The sequence below is a fragment of the Numida meleagris genome, chromosome 1 (genome assembly GCF_002078875.1).
Source record: "Numida meleagris isolate 19003 breed g44 Domestic line chromosome 1, NumMel1.0, whole genome shotgun sequence".
Taxonomy (NCBI): Eukaryota; Metazoa; Chordata; class Aves; order Galliformes; family Numididae; genus Numida; species Numida meleagris.
Window position 1 is genome coordinate 107,195,256 of NC_034409.1, and position 26,323 is coordinate 107,221,578.

The window sequence follows — 26,323 nt, forward strand, 5'->3', positions numbered from 1 at the left end:
ATATAAAGCAAAACTATAAAGCCAAAGATGGAACCAACTTGGTACACTTTGGATACTTGTTCTTTCTTTGGAAACCATTTGCACTCAACGAACGGTGATAGGACAAGGGGAAATGGTTTCAAACTGAAAGAGAGGATATTTAGGTTGGATATAAGGAAAAAGGTCTTTTACTATCAGGGTGGTGAGGCACTGGCACAGGTTGCCCAGAGAGGTGGTGGATGCCCCATCCCTGGAGACACTCAAGGTCAGGCCGGAGGAGCTCTGAGCAACCTGATGGAGCTGTAGGTGTCCCTGCTCATTGCAGGGCAGTTGGACCAGATAGCTTTTAATTGTTCCAGCTCATACAATTAATTCTATGTGCCCTGTGGAGGTTGAGGTGTGGCTGGGCCTAGATGTCTGGAAAAAAAAAAGACCCAGACAGAAATAATGGCACTGTCCTGCCATCACTTGTAGAAGTCTCTTATAGTTTTATCTTATAACTGCTTTCCTTTGTGGGGATGCATCTTCCCATTGTCCAGTATCTGGGTAAATAGCCTGTACCATAGTGATCACCACTTTGTGAAAGGAGCAAAGGCAAATGACAGACGTTGTGCCTCAAACTGCCAATCCTTTCCCCTACTACTTGTATGTGAAGATTCAGAAAAAGAAGAAAAAAGTATTTCTGAGAGTATTGTTTTCCTATTATGCTGACCCTTCAAAAAGATGTTTACTACAAGAGAGCAGTAAAGTTGGACGAGATGATCTTAGTGGTCTTTCCAACCTTAATGATTCTACGGAAGCACCGTAAGCTTTTAGAAACTAAAACATGACATCAGTTTCTTATTTTCTTCATTTTCGTCTGCTGGAGCCAGTTACATTCTATCCACCAGAGGGCGCCAGTAGTACTGGAGGCCGGGAAGCTCCGGCTCAGTCAGTGGGAGATGGCTGCGCTCGCTTGCAGTGCCGTGAGCTGCCTCACAGGAGGCGATGGGTGACCTCAGCTGCACAAAGCTTGCGTATGAGGATGCCATGTGTATATAGGTAGGCAAAGGTGAGGGACTGGAGTATAAGGAGCTTTTCAGCACTGCTTTTATGCATATGGTCGGATTTTTGGGTGTGGAGCCTGGAGTTGGACTCAGTGATCCTCAGTGGTCCCCTTCCGGCTCAGGATATTCTGTGGTCCTAAGGGGAAAAAAAAATCTTTTCATTCATGAGTTCACCTTGTGTTCAAGTGTGTTGACTAAATGTTATCATAATAGGTATTAAAGTACAACTCATCCCCTTGTATTTTCTCAGACAACTGGCAGCACTGCAGAAACCATTGAGGTAAACTGGCATCTGCCTTCACAGTCCCAAGGGGGGACAAAGACTGAAGAGTGTGGAGATGCACCTTAGCTCTGCACTCCAAAGTATCATAGAATCATAGAATTGCTCAGGTTGGAAATGACATTAAAATCATCAAGTCCAACCGCAACCTAACCATACTGCTCTAACTCTAACAACCCACCGCTAAATCATGTCCCCGAGCACCACATCCAAACGGTTTTTAAACACATTCAGGGATGGTGACTCAACCGCCTCCCTGGAGAGCCTGTTCCAGTGCTTAACAACCCCTTCTGTAAAGAAGTTTTTCCTTTTATCCAACCTAAACCTCCCCTGGCGCAACTTGAGGCCATTTCCCCTTGTCTTGTCACCAGTGAGAAGAGACCAGCCCAGCTCTCCCTGCAATCACCTTTCAGGTATTTGAAGAGAGCAATGAGGTCTCCCCTCAGCCTCCTCTTCCCCAGGCTAAACAGCCCTGGTTCCTTTAGTCTCTCCTCATTGGGCATATTCTCCAAGCCCTTCACCAGCCTTGTTGCCCTTCTTTGGACCTGCTCCAGCACCTCCATGTCCTTTCTGTACTGAGGCGCCCAAAACTGAACACAGTACTCAACGTGGGGCCTCACCAGTGCTGAGTACAGGGGCAGGATGACTTCCCTAGTCCTGCTCACCACACCATTCCTGATACAAGCCAGGATGCCATTGGCCTTCTTGGCCACCTGGGCACACTGCTGGCTCATATTCAGCCGACTGTCCATCAGCACACCAAGTTCCTTTTCCGTCAGGCAGCTTTCCAGCCATTCCTCCCCAAGCCTGTAGGGTTGCCTGGGGTTGTCGTGACCAAAGTGCAAGACCCGACACTTGGCCCTATTGAAACTCATACGGTTTACCTTGTCCATCGATGCAGTCTATCCAGGTCCCTCTGTGAAGCCTTTCTACCCTCTGGCAGATCAACACTCCCCCCCAACTTGGTGTCATCTGCAAACTTACTGAGGGTGCACTCAATCCCCTCATCAAGATCATTGATAAAGATGTTGAATAGAAGAGGCCCCAGCACTGAGCCCTGGGGGATACCACTCATGACTGGCCGCCAACTGGATTTAACTCCATTGACCACAACTTTCTGGGCCCGGCCATCCAGCCAGTGTTTCAGTCAGCAGAGCATATGCCTATCCAAACCATGGGCAGCCAGCTTCTCCATGAGGATGCTGTGGGGGACAGTGTTAAAGGCCTTACTGAAGTCCAGGTAGACCACATCGACAGCCTTGCCTTCATCCACTAAGCGGGTCACCTTGTCATAGAACGAAATCAGGTTTGTCAAACAGGATCTACCATTCATAAACCCATTCTGACTGGGCCTGATCCCCTGGTTGACCTTTAACTGATCCACGATGTCTCCTGAGATTATCCGTTCCATAAGCGTTCCAAGTGTCACTTGAACAGAAAACTTTTTGGTTAGTGGAAGAAGTACTGCAGAAGAAGATGGCTTTTAGATAAAAGCCTAAATATAATGTATTTGACCAAACAGGGAATTTTCTCCAAACTCAGCAACTGCCACACAACAGAGCCAATCCTAAATATATGCACACTTTTATGTACAGACATACATCTAGAGAGAGAGGGTCACCTGTGCAGCCTGTTTGTGTGGGGCTCTGATGCTGCAGTCTTTAGTTTCTGGCTCCTCCTAGTGCTCAGGCAGTGCTAGAGGCATGTAATAGATTATGAGATTGTTTCCACAAAACTTCGAAGTAAATCTCCTCTTGAATTGTATTATACTTCCCCAAAAGCTACCCAGTTTCAAAAGGGATTATTACTATCAGTGATTATCCTCCAGACTTACTTATGGTGTGATTATGTGATGGTGAGTTTGCTGTTTTTCATATTTCTTTCTTATTCTTTTTAAAAAAGTATTTAAATGCTTCAGTTGTGTGTCTTCTGATGATGAAACAAGTGATCTGAGTGAAAGCTAACAAAGCTAAGTTTTCTTCTGGTGGCATTTAGCTGCAGCTGACTGATAAGTAAAGAGGAGGCAGCAGCAAACAGCAGCTGCCTTGCTATCACTGCCCTGGCTGCCATGCAAAGAGGAAGGCTTTACCTTTCCCCTTACCGGCAGAGCAGTGCTAACTGCCCTGACACTAACTGGACTCCACACAGGGTGCCCCACAGAGCAAGCGATGTGCTTGAAGGCAAGGACTAGCCACCTGGGAAAGGAGAAAGGGGGATGGTGGCCAGCAGAACTGCGTTCACTGTTCTGTCCATCTTCCTCTGGTTTTAGATCCCCAATTTTTTTTTATTTTTTTATTTTAGGACCCACAGGCACAGGTGGTGAGGTGGAGAAACTGCTAATGTATCTCCACAGGTATAGTTGCCATGCCTGGTGATGTCCTCAGGGTGTGCAGATTTCAAAGCTTGTTCTAGAAGGACCCAGACTTCCTCCAATGCAATGTTGTAGGGGAGGTATTATTATACAATCTTTTGCAAAGTCTTTCTTCCAGGAGCTCTTAGATAGACTTCATAGCTTAGAGGAATGAATGCAGTTTCTCATCAACCAGAAAGGGTTAGAAGGTGTCAAACCCTCGGGACTCCTAGCTGTTCATTAAGAAAAGAAGGAAAAAGCAGGAGTCAAAGAGCAATGTTCACCACAAATGACACCTTGGAGCAGAGGCCAATTCCTTTTTTTCAGTAGGGCCACAGTACGCTCCCTTCTGCAACTCATCATCTGCTGTTGTCATCCTTCTCTCTCCCACCTCCTCCTGCTCACTGCCCTTTGTTCCTACAGACACCCACCAGTGGTGTCTGCAAACCTCAGCACAATCACTTCCTTCCAGCAGAAGCATTTCTGGATGCTAGTAATCCCACCAGGCCACACTGCCTCAACACTGCTTCATATTAAACAACTTCATTGGCTTCAAGTGCTCTTCACTGGATACGGGTATATGTTGCTTGATAAGAGCCTGTGCCCTCTAGTATCAGCTTAAACTAAGGAATGCCACCAAGGCTCTATGACATGGAAGAACCGTATCCACCCTAGCTTCTGGACGACGTGGCATAAATAAATTGTTGAGGGTTGCATTAAAACTGCAGGCAATGTCAAAAAAAGAAGCTCGCTTTGCTTGTACTCCTTCAACACATGCAAACAGAAGAGGAAATGAGAGTTGCGTGTGTTGCTTCACTGCAGCCAGCACACTGAAATTTTCTATTGCCAGAGCATTTCAGAACTGGAAATAGAAACATTATCCATGCAGGTCTAACAATAAAAGCTATCCAGTGTTTGGAAACTAGAAAAGGGTAATAACTAGAAACATCCTATGAGTAATAAGAGTAAGAAAAAAGGTGCTGGATATGTCTGCAGAGCAATTGTCTTAGAAGCACACGTTGGAATTAGAACAAAAGATAACCACGAGGTTATCTGTTGTTTTGCCTGGAAACAGGCACAAAGTTCACGACACAATCAGTAACTTTTTATCATTTTGAATTTCTTCTTGACTTTTATGTCAAATACAGGTTCTACAGTCTCCAGAGCAGACATTTTCTGTGAAACATTTAAGCAGATGTTAGTTCGCCCTGTAGAAGTAACAGAGGGGTGGGACAGCGTGTAGATCTTGACTGGATTCAAATAAACCCTGGCGGTTAGTTCCTTATGCAGAAAGAAGAAAGAGGGAGCCAAACACCCAGCGACTTAGGTCTCTCTGAACGGGTCAGACAGCAGCTCTCCCTCCTCTCTTTGCACAGCTCGCTCACTTTCTGACACGCAGGATGGTGCTCTGGGGAGGAACAGGCCAGCAGCTCTTCGCCTCTGTTTTCACAGGGATTTGGGGATAATCAAAGGCAGAAATCCTCTTGATCTTGGAGAGTCCTTTCAACCCTTCATTTTGGGTATTTGGTGGACCCGGTACTTCAGCCCTTTCAGAGCATTCTACCTCACCCATTGCCTCTCCCAACCCCCAACAAGACCACATACACACAGGTAAAAATAACAGATAACTGTGAGGCACATGATCTCACTGCAAGTATCACCCTTCCCACAAAGGCCCTTCTTTGCTATCCTGCCACTAGTTTTTGTGAAACATGTTAAAGATTAACTCTTTTGAGACCATGGCTCCTCTTATTAAATGTGATTTAAATTCGTCAGCCTACAAATGGAAAATGATAAAGGACGGAAGATGTGGAATGGAGAACACTCAGAAAACAGCCCTAAGAGTTTTCAAAGATAGGTCTCAGCTATTTTGAAGAGAGGAACCCAGTAAACCCTGTCCCCCCAAAAGATAATTTTCTGGATCACAAGAATCCACGTACTGCACAAGAATCCACAGGTTTTTGGAGAAGAAAACACACGCAGGAAAACTACTTTTGATGACAGTGCTGCAAAATACCATAAACATTCCTGACAGTATATGCTCAAACATCTGGTTCAACTCAGTTTTAGATGAAAGAGACACTCAGTTGATGTCACCTTGCTTCCACAAATCCCATTTTAATCACTGATTAAAATCACTTCCTCATGAAGAGGAAGCAGAACGTGAGCAGGGCTCAAGCATTTCTCAGACTTTCTAGAGCAGTTGGTTTTCTTCTATTTTCCAGTAAAACATTTGCAGGGGCACTTACTAAAACAAAGAGCCATTATTTCAGTAATGTAAAAACTATAATTTACTTTCAACAAATAGATCAAAAGAAGCTCTTTTGTAATCAAAATTCTCATCCCACAGACCCAACGGCATGCACAATAACATCACAATTCGCCAAGAGATTCCAGTAGAAAACACAACAATTCCAAAGAAAGAAAAGTGTAAGTTTATTGGACGCCAACATTTCTTAGTCAAGATCTAAGTAAAGAAAACATACAGTAGAAAAGGTTGTACAAAGCAGCAATGGATTTACATTGCGTTAAAGAAAAAGTTACCCTAAGCTATTAAGTCTTAGTCCTAAAAAAAGTAAAAACCCATTCTTAATTACAATCCAATACTGCTGTATCGAATTGATGTACAATGACTGTAAGGTATACAGGATTAAAAAAACAGCTTCTTGTGTCTTACCTCTATAACGCTTTAAAATGACAAGTGATTTTGCGTAACGAATTGAAAATCTATAGCAAATATACTGTTTAACTCCAACTTCTAGAAACTGCATCAAACTATTCTCCTGCACCCAAATACTACAAGTGATTCAACTTTCCTGCTTTCTAAAAGGGACACTGTCAAGGATAAGCACGAAAATGTGTACTTTATATGTATTCTGCAAAAAAGATTGGTTCTGGTAGTTTTTCCTGTTCTTACATACATGCTTTAATTAAACACGCCGCAGCAGTGAGAAGCGTGCATCTTCAAAAGGTACCATGCATCACCGAAGAAACAAAAAAGGAAAAACAGACCTAGTCCTTTATTCTGGGATAGAGAAAAAGCAACATGAAAAGTGAGCTCCACCCACAGAATTCAGATCTATTTTTCTGGCACCTTTGCAACAATTTGGGAAAATGCCTTTAATAGGCACTTTCATGCCTAACGAGCTCAAGTGTCATGAGTCAATTCATGTTTTCTTTGAATTTATTTGTATCACTTATTTGTAATACGGCTAAGTATATTTATAGCATATAATCTTTCTCTTGATAGTGTCCCTTTATGTACAACAGTTATAGTACAATTTTTCACAAGTTGTTTTAAATAAACAAGAATCAAAGACATTAAAAATACTATCAGGCTGCGTTCAACCAAAATAAAAATAAAAATAAAAAAAATTAACACTGATTAATTAACAGCAACATTAAAAAAATCCTAACCTTACTGTGATTTTTATCTAAATCTTCTGGTAGGAAAATGTAAACAATTTTATTGAACAGTATAGGCACATGCCAGATTACAGGCTCATGCCAGATATTTGCACCCTCACTGTTAGCGCCAAGAAGGTTGGCATAAGTCCATCCTTATCCCATGTGTGGAACCCCTAGTTTTATCACCTGAAGTTTGGAACAAAACCAGAGTATGTATAGCTTCAGACCAAACCTGCACATGCTATTTGGGGGAAATAATTAGCAAAACAAAACAAATTCTGCCGGATGTCACTAGAATGCTTGCCTAAATAGGAAATGCAGGAACAAGTCTCACAGCTGTGTTTGGGTTCGTGGATAAGGCTACATCTCCATTCTGAAAGACACGAGAAAAAGTCTAGCGTCACCCACTGCTTCAGGAGGTTATCTTCTCAATTGCCAGGGTGTTTCTATTCTCCATATGCAAAAAAATAAAATAAAAGAAGTATCATAGCATCATAGAACGTTTTGAGTTGGAAGGGACTGTGAAGACCTGGTTCCAAACCTTGTGCCGTGGTCAGGGACACTTCCTATTAGACCAGGTTGCCCAAAGCCCCATCCAGCCTGGCCCGGAACAGTGCCAGGAATTGGGCACACACAGCTTCTCTGGGCAGCCTGTGCCAGTGCCTCACTGCCCTCTGAGTAAAGAATTTCTTCCTAATATCTAATCTAAATCAATCATCTTTTAGTTTAAGGCTCTTTCCCCTTGTCCTATCACTACACTGCCTCATAAACAGTCCCTCTCCAGCTTTCTCGTAGGTCCCCTTTAAGTACTGGAAGGCCACAGTGAGGTCTCCCCGGAGCCTTCTCTTCTCCAGATGGAACAAGCCCACCACGTTCAGCCTATCTTCACAGGAGAGGCTCTCCACCCCTCTGATCATCCACGTGGCCTCCCCTGGGCCTGCTCCAACAGCTCCACGTACCTTTCGTTCTGGGGGCCCCAGAGCTGAATGCAGTACTCCAAGTGGGACCTCACAAGGGAGGAGCAGAGGGAGACAATCTCCTCCTTTGCCCTGCTGGTCAGCCATCTTCTGATGCAGCCCAAGATATAGCTGGCCTTCCAGGCTGTAAGTGCACACTGCTGGCTCGTGTCAAGCTTTTCAGCTACTAGAACCCCCAAGTCCTTCTTCTCAGAGCTGCTCTCAATCCATTCATCACCTGGCCTATACTGAAATTGAGAACTGCCTTGACTCGGATGCAGGACTTTGCTCTTGGCCTGTTGAACATCATGAGGAGGCCTGCTCCTCGAGCCTGTCAAGGACCCTCTGGATGGCATCCCTTCCCTCTAAAGTATCAACCACATAAGCTGAGTAGCTTCACATCATACACAAACTTGCAGAAAGTGCACTCAATCCCACTATCCCTGTGAGATGCCACTATTCATGAAGATGCTAAATAGCACTGGTCCCAATATGGACCCTCAAGGGACACCACTTGTTACTGGTTTACACCTGGACAATGAGCTGTTGACTGTAACTCTTTGAACATGGCCATCCAGCCATTTCTCTACCCAGCTAACAGTCCATCCCTCAAATACATACCCCTTCACTTTAGTGGCAAGAATGTTATGGGGGACCATATCAAAGGTCTTACAGAAGCTCAGGTCGATTATTACTGCTTGGTGTCCTTTGTTTTTGTAAGACTGCAGAATTATATTTTAGGTGTACATGCAGATTTTATGCAGAGGAAAACTCATTTTAACTTTTCGTTCTAGAACATAAAAAAATAGACCCATATGTCATTTCTCACTTTCAATGGGTGACCATGGTCCCAATTTATCAAAAAACCTATGCACATTTTTAAAAAAAAGTTAAGACTGATCTCATCGGAACTTAATCACGTGCTTAGACCTTTGCCAACACAGTGCCTGAAAGGAAAATAAGTCCCAAACCATGGCTCAACCCTGCTTCTCTTAAATGCAATGGAAGTTTTCACTGTACTTCCACTGAAGCAGTACGGATCTCTGAGATTTATCTGACAAAGGACAAAAATAACAAAAAAAGGAAAGAATTAAAAATTCTAAGCTATATATATTAAAACATCTGCACATTCCTGTCACAAATTTAAAGAAAAAAACCCTTTTTGTATTTAGCAAGAGCTCTATATTTGCATCACTTCAGCACACAATTACAAAATTAAACAAAATATGATGAGGACAGGTTTTTGTATCAATAAATTTGCCTTTTATTTTGGCTGTGGCCAAACTAGACACTCTTCAGAAGATATTTATAAACAAACAACTAACATTTTTTTCCATAATTTAACTTTTTAAACATATATTAAAGTTATATAAGTGGAAGCATATTTATTCCATATCCTCCAAAATAAACACTTCTATCAAGGGTTTTTTAAGGTACTGTATAAAAGCTAATAGAAAACCAGAACTACTATATAAACATCTCATATTTAAACTTCAGATATCCTTAATTCTTTACGAAGCAGGAACTGAATTTAAAAAACAAAACTAAACACAGAACACACTCCAAGTTAAAAACAGAACTTAAGATAATCTGGAGAAAAGCTAAGAAGGAGGCTATTTAGACCCAACTTTTTTTTTTTTTTTTTTTTTAATATAATACATAGTGTACTAGGAAGAAGGCCAACGTTTCTTCAAAGATGTAGTACATACTTTTCATTTTAAGTGTGGGTTTTTTTAATCATCACACCATACATCAGATTCCCAGTTGGAATTTTGATGACTGTAACATAGCTGACTAGTTGCCATTTTCCTTTAGAAAGTACACTGATTTTTAAAAGGCTGGATATAAACTACTGTGCTGTTGTGAAGAGGAACAATTGGTGAAAACTTAGGTATCAGTTTGCAAGAACATCTTCATATTTTCTATGCACACATTTCTTAAATACATTTAAAGTATACTCGGCAAGTCTTTACCTTTTTCTCATTTTGTTAAATCAGGTTAAGTGCAGTAAGCATTTGACTTTTTTTCTTGTAAGAAATTAATTTAGTCTTATCAGGTGATACAAAAAATGTCAATATCAAACAAGTACTTAAGAACGTTGTTCTAACTGCAATTTCACCTAAACAATTTAACTAATAGTGATAGATTAACATGACTAACTTGAGATCAAGTTTGCCTGGAAGAGGACAAAAATAACGTCTAGCAACAATTTTCCATTTTCATCAAAAAATGAAACAAGAGGCTTGAAAATAAGACGGCTTTTTTTTTTTTTTTTGTAGCTAAAAAGAAAGTCAGTGGTCCAATCGCAGAAAAAACACTAAAAAATTCTGTTAGGAGAAAACTAACAGTGGCACACTTGGACTTCAACTGAGAAAATCTTTTCCAGTGTGTGCCTAAACGAGGGTGCTCATCCTCAGATTCTGAAGAGTTAAACTAGTGCTTTGTTTTGCTAAATGAAATGCTGGTATGAGCAAGCAATTCTTTTTGAGTGCAGGATGCTGAAAAAAAAAATTCACAATTAGAGCCAAATAGAACTAAAGCCTCACTCCTGTTCCCACCGAAACTGGTGAGCAAACTCTTGCTCCTCTCAATGAACACAGACTGGGCTCTGACTAGATAGTGTGGATTGCAACCTCACTCTCTCAACTTCTGGGGTAAAGTAGGTCAGGACCGTTAATACCATTTGCATCACTGATGTTCTTGCTGTTCACTGTAATCCTGCACTACTCCTTCAAGTTTAAATTCCAGCAGAAAAAAAATTCACTTAATTTACCACGACTTCTGGGTAAACATTTCTTTGACTTAGAGAGTCATTTTGGACCCTTGCTGTAGCTCTTGGTAAATATCTATCATCCTACTTACACTAAATGCTCCAGTTGTGATTTGTGGTAAAATAATGGAACTGCACAAAGCATCTGCAGCACATTATTCTCATGATTTTCAACAGATTAGAAAACTGCATAACAGTACCACAAATGATAGGAAGCGGCAGAAAGAAATATTCTAAGCGTTGTATTCATAAAATACAGTGATAGTAATGTGATGTTTTTTTCCTCTGCTTTGAGCTGGATATGCACGCTTAATACAAATTTCAAATACATACTTCTTCATTTATACAGATGTCTATATAAATATTTACATTTTTACTTTGTGTTAAAACTTATCTTTGTACTCATGGCCAAGCTTATTACTGAGCGTAGGAACACAACTCATCTTCTATCCATTAATGAGCTCTTTTTTTTTAAATAGTTCTACATTCCTTTGCAGTTAGAATTACAAACGGTTGTACAAATAGTGGAAACAAAATTATGAAACTTCAGTGACATCCATTCAATCTTAGTTCATATTACAAACAGTAACATTTGCATTACGATGGCTGTTAATACAATGACTTTAGCTACTGAAATATCCATAGTAAATTAGTCTTTGGGACGTTATATAAAGCGATGTACCCCCTCCCCCCGTTTTCCTTAGAAACTTATAATTAAATGGCTGAAAGCAGGCTTGCTGCTATTTTTTTTAATATAAAATCTTATTAATAATATTGCTGATTTTAAATTCTACTTTAATTTGCACAAGTTCCATATAACAACAAAACAATTTTATGTTCCCTTAAAATATCAAACATTCGTATCCAATAATATCGGGATTACTGAAACATGAGGTTTATTCGTTATTGCTAAAGATCTCTAAGACCTAAGTCAATACAGTAAGACACTCCATTCACTTCCTCCCTAACCGCAAGTGCATGGCAGCTATTTATATGGAGCTTCTGTGTTGGTTTCTTTAAGAAAAGAAAAAACAAACAATGAAGTTGGTTACAGTATTTCACCACTATAAACTCACAGTTAGAATCCAAATCATTGTTGCTCTTCCATTTAATATATAACTCTATATATAATACACACGCACACACCAACATCACAGGATGAAGATCCATGCATACAATCCAGATGCGATGGCATTTCAGTGTTAAATGAAATCAAAATTATTCTGTTACTATTAGACCCCAGTCCATACTATCTTTAATTACCCAGCTTTCTACCTACTAACGAAGTTAGTTTACCTTAATCTCCAAACCCAAGCAGGATCACAAATTCAGAATCTTCTGTCATCGTTGTTTTGATCTTTTAAATTTCAAGTTTACATGGCATACATCTGAGATCCTGAAAACAGCCTCCATCAAATCGGCTTTTTAAGGTATCTCTGAAAGCTAATTGTGTGTCTGCTCATGGCTCCAAAGACTAAAAGCTGTCTTGAAAGTCCTGTGACAGAGTTTACACATGTACTGTCTTTTGAATGTGATTGCTGAGAGTGGTGGAGCATGGTAGAAGAGCGTATCTGACTCCTGCGGTACAAATAATTTTTCAGTAGTAGTGGAGCTTTCAGACAAGCCCGTTGGACTATCAGGCTCCAAAGGCTGGATTTTGGGTAGTGGTGGGGGCGGAGGTAAAGGTGGTGGTGATGGGGAATTAGCTGGTGGACATACCTCAGGCTCCTTATTTGTGGACTCCTCTGCAGCCTGCGACATGTGGGACTGGAAGTGACTCCACAGCCGGAAATTGGTTCGGAAGGCCTTGTTGCACACATGACAAATAAACGGCTTCACAGAACATAAGAGCTCTTGGTGACGCTCCAGTTGCTTGCGTACAGTGAAAATCTTCCCACACTTCTCACAGGGCCACAAACCAGCATCTTTGTTGGAGACTACTTCCTTTGGTTCTCTGCTTGTCTCAGTGACCTCATCCTCTATGTCATCTGCAGGCTCTTCCTTGATTTGAATTTTAAACTGCTTGGAAACACTTAAGTCTTCAGGCAGGCAAGAGGAATCTTCAGAATCAAAATTAATCTGTTCTGACGAGTCACTGAATACTCCGTCTTCCTTTGCAGTAAAATTGTTAATTTTATTGGATTCCAACTGAGGATGCAACCTTGATGAACTAGTTATGTCTCCATTGTGGTCCAGGATAGGTAAAGAGAAGTTCTCTGATGGAGCCATTGTGTTCTGATTGTGAACTTCAACTTGATGACGCCAAATACTAAAGGATGATTTGAAGGTGCGCATACACTCAAGACAAGTAAGCTTCTTGTATTCACACTTGCTTTCATGCTCATGCTTCAGCTCTGGGGAAGAAAATCTAAGGCTGCAGTAAGGACAGACAGTAGCATTTCTACAGAGTCGCTCATGATTTCCCTGCTCAATAAGTGAAGAGAGCTTAGCATTACAGAGACGGCACTGATAAACTTCCTTGTTTTCTACAGGACTTTCAATATGAATATGGTCTTTCTGCTTAGGAACCTTATTTCCTCCAATTGGTTTTTCCCCTGGATGCATTTTTATATGTTGTTTGAACTGAGAGAGGAAACGATAAGCTTTTCCACAGTAGACACAAATATAGGCTCCTTTGGTTCTTGATCTTAAATTCCTTTTGATGACTTGTTGTGCTTGTGAAGTAGATTGTCCTTGAAAACCTTGCTTGCCACGTCTTAGTTTAACTATTAGAGCTTTTTTAATTTCTCTCTCTCTCACTATATCGATCAGTTTTCTTTGGAATTTTTCATCCAAAACAGCATGTGAACTGGAAGCTGGTGAGGGATTCTTCACAATTCCATGTTGTGTCTGGCAGTGCGTCCACACTTTGAAATTTGTGTGAAATCTCTTGTGGCATATGTCACAAGCATAGGGCTTTTCTGGATTATGATACATGTTAACATGACGATGAAGACCTGCTGTTGATCTGAAAATTTTAAGGCAGTGTTTGCATTTAAATTTTTTATTTGGTCTCGCTTCTTCCATTTCACTGTATTCATCTTTACTGACATCAGAATCGGCAAAATCGGCATCAAGGTGCGTAGGGCTTGAGCCTTCCTCAAAGTTCTCTTCCAACTCAGGAGAACCCTCCTCATTCACCTTGAGTTTCTTGAATGGTAGCCTTCTATCAGCTTGAAATCTCCTTTTTGCTGGAAGTCTACTTGGTTCCTTATGATCATCCTCAGTTTTAAAAGGAAAGTCTTTATTTGTAGATACTGATGCATCGCCCACTGTAACTCTTATTATTTCAGAAGGATCTGAAAGTGGACTGCTAGGTTCAGTTTTTATTCGCACCTCTGTAAGAGGGGAAGCAACTTCCCTATCGGTTGTCTGAGAGGCACTGAAAGACCTAAGGCGATGTGGGTGCATTACCTGTGGCTTTTCATCTAAGGCTAACTTCTCTGATGACTCTTTCAAGCACGACTTTTGAGATGCAACATTAAATATCTTCTGGGAATCAGCAGTTCCTGGTGAAGAGGAGGAGGATACCTGCGAAGGTTTTAGGTCAACAGAAGGTGAATAAATAGGAACCTGGCTGTCCATAGACAGTGACCTTCGAAGGAGACTCTTTACAAGTGGACCACTTCTGTCAATGCTTTGGTTTTCAGGACCAGATCCACTAGATGGGATTACTAGCCCTAACTTTGAGTAGTATAGCAAATTCCTATCTTCACCTTGACCATTTCCTTTTCCTGCCTCTCGCAACAAAAACGTAGATTCCGATGAGCCACGCAGAGATAAGACTGGTGGACGTGGTCTTTTTAAGGATAACTCTGCAGCCTTTCCTCTTAAAAGCTGACTACTGCTTCCTGGTTCATTGCTTGCAATTTCTTTCTCTGCTAAAGGTTTTTGAGGCAATACTGTGCTCCTTTTCACTAAACCACCTCTGTTCTGATCCTCCACAGTTCCAGAAGTTTCATGAAACTTGGTATAGCTCACAGGGTTTTCTTTCAGCCATCTCCTTTCAGTCAATGATAAATTGTGAAGGGTTTCAGTTGGCTTTGCTACTTGTGGTCTAATGCTAGTTTTGACAGCAACAGAGTGTAAAGGTTTAGAAGTATGGCTTAAATCATGTTGTGTTTGATTTACACTCTTCCCTTGTGCTTCGTTTCTGTTCTGACAGACAATGACACTCCTCTTCTGAGAACTACTTTCATCTTCATCTTGATACAGTATCTTCTTAATGGGGCAAGCTGGAAAAGGAGCTTGAGGGCTCTTAGAAATAATGTTTGTAAGAAAGGATATTCCAAGGCTGTAGCCCAGTTCTTGCACAGCTGCAAGACTGCCTTTCTCAATGAACAAGGATGAAGAATAAATGTAGTTTAACACATTATCAAAAGCATCTGGTTCACAAAAGTCTAGTTGAAACACTGACTGAGACTCATTCTCCTTATTTGTGAACAGAGTCTGGAAGTATTCACTGCTGGCAGCTAGAACGTTTTTATGAGCTCGAAATTTCTGATCTCCTACTATGAGAACAACATCACATAGCTGTCCCTTTAGACGCTCCTCATTCAGTGCGCTTAGAAGTGAAATGGCATGTGCTGGATTTATGTAATGCAAGAGCCCCTCCATGATTCTGATGTTTCTGAAAAAGAACAACAAGAAAAAAAAATTATGTTGCTTTATGTAGACAGTTGTTAGAGATAACGTAAATGAACCTAATCTCTCTGTACTTCATAAACAAGCTCAACGACCATCAATAGTGCTGAAGAAAACAGCCTGTTTGGAGGAAAGGAATGGGAGTTAACACAATATTGTTTTGTTTCAGCAGACGTACAGGCCATTAGAAGAAGCAGCTCATGCTAAAGAACACATTCAAATACTTTCAGTTGATCTTACACTAAAAATATCAGAGCTCATTAGGGGATGGGGGTGGTGGTGTGTTTTCTACCTGCAGTATAGCTGTCCACATGAAGGAATTCCATTTAATGACTTCACTTGATCATCTTTTTCTCAGGTTTAGCTTTAAGATCTATCTTGGCAATTACTTCAATAAACTTTTGAATCAGATACTGTTGTGGTTTAGCCCTCCAGGCAGCTAAGTACCAGGTAGATGCTCACTTACTCCCCTGCAGTGGGATGGAGGAGAACTGAAAAAGGTAAAAAAGCAAGAACTCCTTGGTTAAGATAAAGACAGATAAGGACAGAAAGGGTGAAGGAAAAAAAAAAAGAAGAAAAAAGAAAAGAAAAAGAAAAGAAGACAGCAAGTGATGCACAATGCAATTGCTCACCACCAGCTGACTGATGCCCAGCCAGTCCCTGAGAGAAGCAGCAGTCCCCCCAGCCAGCTCCCCCAGTTTTGCTGTTCAGCATGACACCATGTGCTATGCGACATCCACGTGGGCCAGTCAGGGTCAGCTGTCCCAGTTCTGCCCCCTCCCCACTCCTTGTGCACCCCCAGCTTGTCGCTGGCCGGGCAGCGTGAGGAGCTGAAATGTCCTTGGCTCTGTATAGGCACTGCTCAGCAACAACTAAAACAACAGTGTGCTATCAACATTATTCTCATCCGAAATCCAAACACAGCACCATACCAGCCATCATGAAGAAAATTAACTCTATCCCAGCCAAAGCAAGGACACATACCTATAGTTAAACTAAGTCACTTTTTAAGGTTAAGCAACCTTGATAGTCTCCTGCTAACTAAACAAATTAAAAGGTTTTTCCTGTTATTTTTATAGGGTGTTGAAAACGGCATTAATATTGGCAGAATTATCACCTACAATCTAGACTAATTCACTATGTCTGCTTATATTTAAGGAGTGTTAACATGCATACACTTCTAGCTATGAAATATATATTAATTCTTATACCTGCACTAAGTGTTTGGTTCCTAGGAAATGTCACAGTTTTAACTGAACTATCCCAGCAGCATTTTGCTCCTGCTAGAAAATAATCAGTTAACTGAATTCCCCATCTTATTCATTAGCTTATATGTGGACGTTACATCCATAACCTACAGTTACCCCCAGACGCATCCAAGAGTACAATAAGCACAAATTAAACCGCAGTGCAGAAACCCCCACGTTGCTTCAAAGCACAGCCCACTCTGTACTGTAGGATGTCTCCATAACTCAACAGGCTGCTCCTGACTAGGTTTTAACAAGAGAAGACAAACAGGTTTTAAACTAGTTTGAACAAACAACTTCTGTCATATGGACTGAATTTTATATATCTGTGCACATGTACATACACACACACACAAAGATCAGCAATATCCAATTTTATTTTGTTGCCATGGACACTCTTACAGTTCTGTTTAAGACAACCTGCAGCACAGATTTTTAACTACCTTCCTCTATGGTGATGAAAAACAAGTAAATGATGCTTCTGTTAAAAGCAATTCTTTTTGCAGCTGATAAGAAACTTAAAATATTTACATATGATATACGGTACTATAACAAAGAGGTTTCACCATTCATCGATTTTCAATCAAAGCTGACAATTTTATTAAAATAAAAAATTAAGAAGCTATAACCCTGTAATTATTGAATGGGAAATCTTGCAACCAATGGGCGAAGAAGTAGTGATTGAAGTCTAAGCCATCTTCTCAGCATTACCAATTTAAAGCATGCTAGATACAGTGTCTCAGGACATTGGTCATACTGCAGGACCAAGCTACCACTTTTACATCTGAAACTACCAAATGAGTTCTTAGTACCAGGGCAATAGCAGAATTCTGTTTCCTCTTCAGATCTGCTTCATAACTGAGTGTTCCAGTGCTTTCCAGCATTATTTCATTAACACTAATTTACCCTTAATTCACCTCAAATAGTTATAATGCATAATGCCTCCACTCCTCCCACTAAAAGGGTAGAACAGTTATGCTTCTATGAATGCGAGAAATCCATCTGTTTTGTTCTGCTTTTTAAGTTTGACTTAAAAGTACCATTTGGGGCATGAGCTATTTTTTGGACACCTCTGCAATGTAAAGCGGTGGTGTCCGAATGGCCCTAGTTCAGCCTGGAGGTCTGTGTACCCGTTAACACTTGAAATGTTATTAGCAAGTGCTCCAGGAATGCATCTTTTCCTTTAGTTTCATCTGAAAGAAACAGAGTTTACACACTCAAATGATTCGTCTGTGTTGCAAATTAAACAGTCTACAGAGATAACAAAACAACAATGTATTTCTGAAGGAAACTTGAACTAAAATGTAGTGGTAGAAACACCCACTAAAAGTTGCAGCTGAACCCGTACCTCAAGGACACGCTGGGTAGGAGACGGTCAAATGTTCTGAAGTATTTTCAAACCTTTCATTTTAATCTGCGTTACCCAGGCCTTGAGTGTTCTGTGAGACACCTGAAGAATAAACACCATGCAGTTACTATGTGTTCCTTTATTCATCATAACACAGTGATACTATTTCTACAGACTGGTGTAAAACCCACACATCTAAAATGGAATCCAACAGTCCCCCATTTTTCTTCCTATATAATCCTATTTATTCGTAGGACACCTTAAACATACTACATTACTCAAGACAGAGTTAAGCATCCTAGTACGATCCTCCATGTCATTTGCAGAGCACAGCTTCTTCTGCGTACAAATGGAGGCAGACCTCTTTGGTGCAACTGGCGCTTTAGCAGTAACCAAGGCTGCAACAGAGACAACTGGCAGGGGACCAAATTAATCCTGCGAAGGCAGCTTTAATCCTGGTCTTTCCTACTTCTAGTGCTTGACTTTCAGCTCTATAGCCATTAAACACAACGGTCAGAAATAAAACAAGTTATGGTATGTTGAAAAACAAAACCAGAGCTGGTCATGGAGAACCATTTTAACACTTTTACACAGGCCATCAGAAAGCCTTTAACACATATTTAAAAAATAAAACAAAAAACCCACAAGATTACCAATGAAAACAGACAGTGTACTAAAATTTCCCTGCATTAACACTTCTCGCTAACGAAGTTGATCAGAGAGTTTCCTGCTCACTTTGGTTCATCCTATCTGCATGCTGCCGGTCACAACTTCTGCAGCTGCGCTAGAACAAATATTTGCAGGTCTGCATTACAGAACAGGTCAGACAATACAGAGAAAACAAATATTTCTTTTCAAATGCTGGTCATTTCTCATAGTAAAGCTCAATCCCGGGAAGAACTGCATTGGCATAACTGAAAAGAAGGCAAACTGTGGGAGCAGAGCAGCTCTGGGAAGACAAGAGATTCTTACAGCAGTTTGCCACTAAAGCCGATGTAAGGCTGACAGCACTCAAGCCCTTTATAAATGGCATGCCTGTGTGTAAACAACAGATTTGATTTCAGGTGTTTGAGGAATCCTGCTTCCTCAGCTGAAGATTATTTTGCCACCAACTGCCTAAGCCCTTTCTTGATAATCTGCATCTTTATTTTCCTACCAGTTTTTTCCAACTGTCTTCAGTACTGTCTAGAAACAAAGCTATTTCCTATTTTGTTCCCTGATGTTTGGGTGATGTCAAGGAGACAGAGTATACCAGATCTCTCACTGTCTGTGCTCTGGTGTTATGCGCTACTGGTCCTCAGGAGGAACAGTGACAGCAGGACTCCAGACCCAGGAGATGGAGGTGCAGCAGGAGCACCTCTGGGAGTTGAGGAAGAGATTTTACTGTCAGATCTTCAACAGCCCTCTAGTGATATCAGCCTTCAGAGACTGAAATACCACATCTGACACAATATAATAAGAGCAAGATTATTATTTTGAATGAGGACAGAAAAAAGATACCTTCACTATTTCAAATGACTGCAAAAAAAAGGAAGTCTCTACTCACAAAAGCTCCTCACAAGTGAAGGACGAAGAATCTTTCTCCTTGGCTCAGCGGTTCATTGATCCCCACCAGCTCCCTGCCTTCACAGTGTGAGATCCCCTTCCGTTCTCTGTCCCTTACTCACATACCTCCTGCTCCCAGCCCTGGGGTCCTCTACCTTTTACCAGCTCAGTTGCTCATGTGACCTTCCACTAAGTTGATTCAGCTCCCTAAAATGAAGCAGGAAAAAAATTATAAAAAGTTGGGTTGATTTATTATATTTTCTAATTTAAAGGTGAGAAACTTAATCAACTCATGGAGAGGTCAGATGCATCAGAGCTGCTGTAAGAGAAGCAGTGAAACTGCCTGTTCTTTGTCAGCAAGTCACTCAATCAGCTTTGCCATCTGAAACTTCACTTTCAGAAGCAATGAAGTCACTCAGGCTGAAACTTTACAAATAGAATCAGGCAGATGTATGAAAAAGTTCATCATAACAACTAATACTTGTAAATGCATAAGCAACTGAAATAAGACATTGCTGTTGCCTGCTGACTTCCATTATAACGATGTAGCTGGCAGCTAAAGCCACATTAATAGCGTCCTGGTGGTGGCAGTAGGAAAGACCGTTCTGAAACACCTAATGATGCAGTGCTGCAGCAAGAATGTGCTAGGGCTGACAGAAACTGCAGTTAGGACAAGAAAATGCAGCAAAAAAGGAAGAAATGCACACAGAGGAGACAGACAATGAGGGAGACTTAACAGTGGTTCTAACAGGGAAATACACGTGTAACTGTGGCGGGGGGAAACCCGCTAAAACCCAGAGAGATATGAATGGTGAGGCCCTGCCTAGGAACACAAGAGGCTTCCTGTGGTGTCATCAGGTAAGCACAGGCACGTTGCGCTTGGCTGTGAGCGCTCTGCAGAGGCTTTGGTGGCTCTAGTTGTTCACGTACCGCTTCAGACCCAAAGTGGAAAGAAGTCTCATTATCAATCAAGGGTCCAGATGCAAAAGAAACCTACACTGCTTCAACTTCTACTCAGGTATCCTGTGCTGGATTTTATTATTTGACACTACAGCGTGTCAAATGCCTTTTCACAGACACATAACCGAAACATTAAGTAAAAGCTTTGAACCTACAGGACAAGACTGTCCACACTTCTGTAATTTCTTTTCTAATATTCAAGTGATCTCTTGCTGCAAGTTTGGGGATTTTGAAAAATGTGATTTCGACTGCTTTTGCTGTGTTTTCCACTGCAGACAACACTGAAAACTCCATGAAGACAGATCTTTTCATTTCCAGTAGGTTGGCAGCCAGGAGACATTTATGAAGATAGGCATAAAATCAGATAAGTAATATATTTATGTGTGAAACTGATATACTAATTGCCAACTATTTGACACACACGCACCAACAGACGCAGAAATTTAAGAACAGGAAAAGAAGAAATTCTGTACTACTGCAGTCTCCTTATTTTGCCCTCCACTACAGACAGAATAGCAATTATCCTAACACAGACTGGATGTTCAGGAATCAGAAACTATTTTTCACATTCAGATCATACCCATCACTTTGCCAACTGACACTCAAAACAGCTCCAAGCTATGAAGTCTGAGTACCACCGCAATGCCCTTCACATTCTTGTTTACAAACAAGCAGCACTTAAGGGTGTGATTTCACCTTAGTCTCAGCCCAATCTAATTGGGGATTGAAGGGATCAGTCTGCACCTCCTCCCCTTCTAAAGACAGACAAGTTCAGTGTCAGCTCAGCAAGCTGATCCAGCTCACCAGGAGATTGCACAACCACGGGATGTAAGGGAGAGGGCAGGAATGTGCGCTGGCTGGGAGCTCTTCTCATGCTCCTTGGAAGAGTTCATGAAGATTAGCTATGGTTTTATATGGTATTTGTCCTGGCCTCGGTACCTCAACTACAAGGTATACGACTCATCATCCAGACTACTGCAAATAAAAATCAGCACGTCTTAATATCTCTTTTCCTAAGGAGGCCTTCAGTTTTCATTCTTCTGAGTTTCATAACACTGCTATCAAAATCTCACTGGAAAAGCCCCGAGACTTGATGGCAGAATGTGCACTACATTCACCAAACAAAAAGCTCATCTCCAGCAATAATTAATGTTTTTGGTTTTTTTTGTTTTGTTTTTCTTTAAATAAGAGATGCATGAAAATCAAGAATTTGAAGGAGAAATGCACATCAAATCTGTATGGCTGCACTCTTCCTACAGGTTGAATTTATTATTTTATTGGTAATATTGAGATATACAAGTTGAGTAATATTTGGTCACCTGTTTTGCTGTATGAGCTGCTCTTTGTTTAACATGTCTAATTCACAATGAAATTCTATTTACATACTACTTTCAATTCCGCTGGCATAGTAAAAATGACAAACCATAATGACGGAAATATTTCTCTTAATATAAAGGTGCTTTTTACTGGCATATATTTTGGGTGGGAACCCATGTAAAATTATTTCCTATAAATGTAATTTTTTACACTAATGTTTGTTCAAGAATGAAAATACAGGGGTAAAAAGTCATGCAATTAACCTGAAGCGTGCTAAACTACTATAAAAGCTGAAATGTGTGCTGAAACTAGAAAATCACCAAGTGAGCCACTTGGTAATTCTCAGGATTCATAGAATGCAGGTATCTTCCACTCGCTGAAGAGATCCAAAGAAAACTCCTTTCAGACACTGTTAATAAGGGGCAAGATATGAAGAAGCCAATTTTTCCAAGGTTCCCCAACCATTCAGTGTAGCAGCATTCATTATGAAGCAGTTCACTTGCTCTAAAGTTGACAATTTATTTTAACTGAGAGCTGAAAACAGCTGCAACTGTGGCCTGTGACTCACAGCTCTGCACCTCCCAATGCAGCACAGACTGTGTGGTGGTTATAGCCCCACTTCCTCTGCCCAGCTTCTCCTCCCTCTACCCCCAATAAGACCACACTCATTAACAGACTGAGGCTACCACTACTTTGCAGACAGAACAGCTTTCAAAACCTTGAAAACTAGAAATGGAAATTACTTGATGTTTTAAAATGGTAACTGCTTCACAGCTACTGAAGTTCAAAAACAAACAACTTCAATGCAGCACAATGGCTTTCAGTAAAGTTGTCCATTTAAACCCAAATGCTGGCATGCCTCTGCTTGATGGCAACTAACTGTAAGGAAAGCAGAACCAGCCACTGCTGAGAAAATGATCACAGCACCAGCTGTTTAATTCTCTATCAGTATTCTCCAGCATTGCATACAAACAAAACATGAGCCCAGAATACACCATGTCTTCGCAATTTCAAGCTTCTGGTGATCCACACAGTAGAAGGGACACAAATGGTCTCATTTATGATCTTCATGTACAATTAAATGTATAGCACAAATGACTTCTGGAGCTTCTTACAAACGACTGCCTCTTCCTGCATAAAGAGAAATTGTTAATATCACAGAATGGTTGGTGTTGGAAGGGACCTCAAAGTCCACTCAGCCCCAACCCCTGCCATGGGCAGGGCTGCCCCCCACCAGCTCAAGCTGCTCAGGGCCCCATCCAACCTGGCCTTGAGCGCCTCCAGGGATGGGGCACCACAGCTTCTCTGGATGTACTAAAGGATAAGTTGCTGTACGTGTTTAAATAAAGCACCTAACTCATAATGACTTGATTCCCATTTTGGATCAAAGGCAAAGTTGAAATTAGTGGAAGAGTAAGAACACGCCGGAAAAAAAGAGACACAGTCACCCCCTCAGTTTCCATCCGCAGGGGAGACCTTGGATCCAGCAGGCTCTGGGAAGCTCACAGCTGGAGAGACCCTTGATAAACCCTCTTCTGGCACACATCCCTGTAGCTGAAATCTCCAGAGGTTGTGAAATTTCCCCACAAGTCCCTACTGAGGGACATGTGAATTCTGTAAACCCTTGCATCTAGCCATCCTGGGTGGACTTCCTATAGGAAGAGAATACCTAATGTTCTTCTGAAAGGACAACTCTCTGTCATGAGTAATACAATATTCAGAGAGAAAGGTATGCTAGATCCTATTAGGGAGAGAGAGATGGCCACATCATTTGTTCTTTGCAAACAAGGTTTATAAAAACAGTTGCTAAGGTTTGCTCAGAAGTTCCCCCCCCAAGAACATCAGCATAAGGCTGGTGGAAAATTTTAGTCAAAGCAGTTAGTCAGTTTGAGCAAAGTCAGAACAGAACACTGTAACTAGCAGTCTTTAGGTAAAACAGATACAGGGCAGCGTTCGCTTTTATCCGCGATACAGATTTACTACTTCCGATGTAATATCGAAAGCATTGTTATATCAAAATGTTTAAAAAACCCACGACCTGTATTTCCATGCTAATATTACTTTAAGGATAAAAACTCAAACAGTATCTTAACAACAAGATCTTCACTGTACTTGAAAAGAAAAAAGTGAGATTATGTAATTCACCACAATCTCATACCTACAGCCAACCTCTCTCACTGCACTCCCCCAGCAACAAGAACAGGACAGCTTCCAGAAGAGTGCGTTATTAAAAAGTGCTTGTTCACTACTTATTGAAGTTCCACAGTGCGTCCTTTCTCATCAAAATAAGTCACGTAGACCGAAGTATTTTGGAGCTTTGATATTTCACCTGAGCCACATCCAGTCTGGACAAATAACAAGAGTTACACTATCGCTACAGAGAAGTTCGGACGTGCAAAGGTCCACTTTGCTTAATACCGGCCCCACCAACTCCTTCCCACCCTGAAATTCGCAGCTTAGAGCGAAGTCCCGTCTCAGCTACAGTAGCACCGACCCCTCTCCGCACTCCCCACACCACAGGCGGCACCTGCCCGCCACACGGCCCGTCCCCTCAGCCCGCCAACCGCCCCTGAGGACAGGCGGGAGACACGCGAGCCCCTTCCCGCCGCCAGGCGCAGGCGCGCGCCTCCCACGGTGCTAGCGCCCCGCGCCGCTCCCCACGCACGGCCGCTCCCGCTCGCCCGCGCCGCGCATGCGCCCTCACAGCGGCGCCACCCCCCCCCTTCCGTCCACCGCCTCCGCGCAGGCGCAGTTCCGGCGGGGGGGGAGGGGTCAGGGTTGAGGAGGAGCTGGGGCGCGACGCGTGCGCAGGATGCGCCGCGGCGAGCCTATGTGGCGGCTGCGTGCCGGCGCAACGGGCGCCCGCCGCCTCCTCGCGGCGCAGGGCGCGTGCGCGAGGCAGAAGGAGAGGAGTTTCGTAACCGGCGCAGGCGCAGTGCACCGCTCAGGGACCGCAGCCCCGCTCGGTGGGGGGAAAAAAAAACCACCTCAGAGTTACGTCAGGAAAAGACGCCTTTGTACACGGGGAGACCCAAGCGGCGCGGGCGGCCCCCGAAACGGGCGCGAGACGCGGCCGTTACTCACCCGCTCTGCCGCCGGCCGCGCCCCCCCCTGCCGGCCCCCCTCGGCGCCGCCGTTCACGGTTCGCCCGCGCGCGCTGCTGCCACCGCCGTGATTCCATCCATCTTGAATTTGACGTCATCCCACACCAGGGATGAGGTCATCGAAGGGAACGCTCGTCACGTGCGCAGCGCTCCGATTGGCCGCCGGCAGAGCGGGGGGCGAGGCGCCGGCGCGGCGGGGAGGGCAGCGGCTGGGGACGGCGACGGGGGATCCCCCACCCGCCGCCCCTCCCCTCCCTTCCCTTCCTTTCCCTTCAGCCGCTCGCTCCGCGGGCGGTTGCCGCTGGGCTCCGCGGCTCTCCGGCTGCGGCGCCGAACCGCGGCGTGGCGCGAGCCCCCTCCCTCCCTCCCAGCGGCTGCTTAACGGCCGTCCGCGCGCGCCAGAGAAACTGAGGCAGAGGCTGTGGGGCGGCGTGTGGGGGTGCAGCGTTGCTCCCCCTCCCCCCACACAAATGCAAACGCACACACAGCTTCTAATGCTCGTTTTGGCGAGAGGCAGAGCCCTGTGGGGCTGGGGTCGGGCCCTGTGGAGCCGTGCTGAGGGACTTGAGAAAGCCGTGAGGGGCTGTGTGAGGTGGCGGCTCGTTGGGATTGCCCGCTGTGAATTACCTACTTGTATAGGGGCTCGCGTGTAAAAATACAAGCGTTAACATCTCAAGAGTTTCCTCTTAAAAAAAAAAAAATTACCAGACTTCTGTCTCTCTCTCTCTCTCTCTCTCTTTTTTTTTTTTTTTTTTTAAAAGCTAATCTGGCCCATTATCTCTTCATTAAAGACAGCTCAGTTTCTGGAGATTAACATCTAATCCACACGTTCGTTTCAAACGGTGCTTTTAAATATTCTGTACAAATACTCTGAAATAGCTACTAGAATCTCTATAATGCGTTTAGTGCTGTGTTGAAACTTTCCCCCCCCCCCCCCCCAAGGATTCAACACAAATGGGCTAAACCCCAGGAGGGAAAAACCCATTATGAAAAATGTACTTCACCGACTCCAGCCTCACACCTCTCTTTCCAGATACAATTTTTGCCACTGTGAACTCTCTTTGGTGGTGGTGCAAACTTTTTGAGCTGCCTGTAGAAGGAGGATGCGCTGACACTGACCGTGCTGCCAGTGAAGTGCTTGTGAAACCAACCTGAGCTCATCTATCCAGCAAGGCCCTGCTAATGCTTTTCATATGTCTGCAGTTATTTCTCCGCCAAGCAGAAACAAACCGGTCTTGCGTAATTATTTTCTCATCTGTGGCTCTCCAGAAGAGCCTGTGTCACAGATGGAGAACGTCCACTCCAGATTTGCCCTGCTAAAAAACTGTGTGCTTCAGGATCTGCGTGACATGCACGTCCATGTAAATAT

General features: G+C 42.7%; 1 protein-coding gene across 8 annotated transcripts; it reads right to left on the bottom strand.

Annotated features, from left to right (window-relative positions):
• Positions 6,068 to 25,617, bottom strand: ZBTB21 (zinc finger and BTB domain containing 21). Of its 8 annotated transcripts, none has more exons than XM_021406274.1 (5): positions 24,292 to 24,508; positions 24,009 to 24,195; positions 19,575 to 19,780; positions 18,029 to 18,130; positions 6,068 to 15,419 (listed from the first exon to the last, which is right to left on the bottom strand). In XM_021406274.1, the coding sequence occupies exon 5, from the start codon at positions 15,404 to 15,406 to the stop codon at positions 12,233 to 12,235; it is 3,174 nt and encodes a 1,057-aa protein (XP_021261949.1). In that variant the 5' UTR covers positions 15,407 to 15,419; positions 18,029 to 18,130; positions 19,575 to 19,780; positions 24,009 to 24,195; positions 24,292 to 24,508; the 3' UTR covers positions 6,068 to 12,232. The 8 variants fall into 8 exon arrangements, with proteins under 8 accessions (XP_021261949.1, XP_021261965.1, XP_021261928.1 ...); XM_021406290.1 differs by adding an exon at positions 15,726 to 15,903 and having other exon boundaries at positions 24,009 to 24,508; XM_021406253.1 differs by adding an exon at positions 15,726 to 15,924 and having other exon boundaries at positions 24,009 to 24,508.

Coding starts and splice junctions, on each gene's coding strand:
- ZBTB21 (XM_021406264.1), bottom strand. CDS start 15,406: ATGGAGGGGCTCTTGCATTACATAAATCCAGCACATGCCATTTCACTT.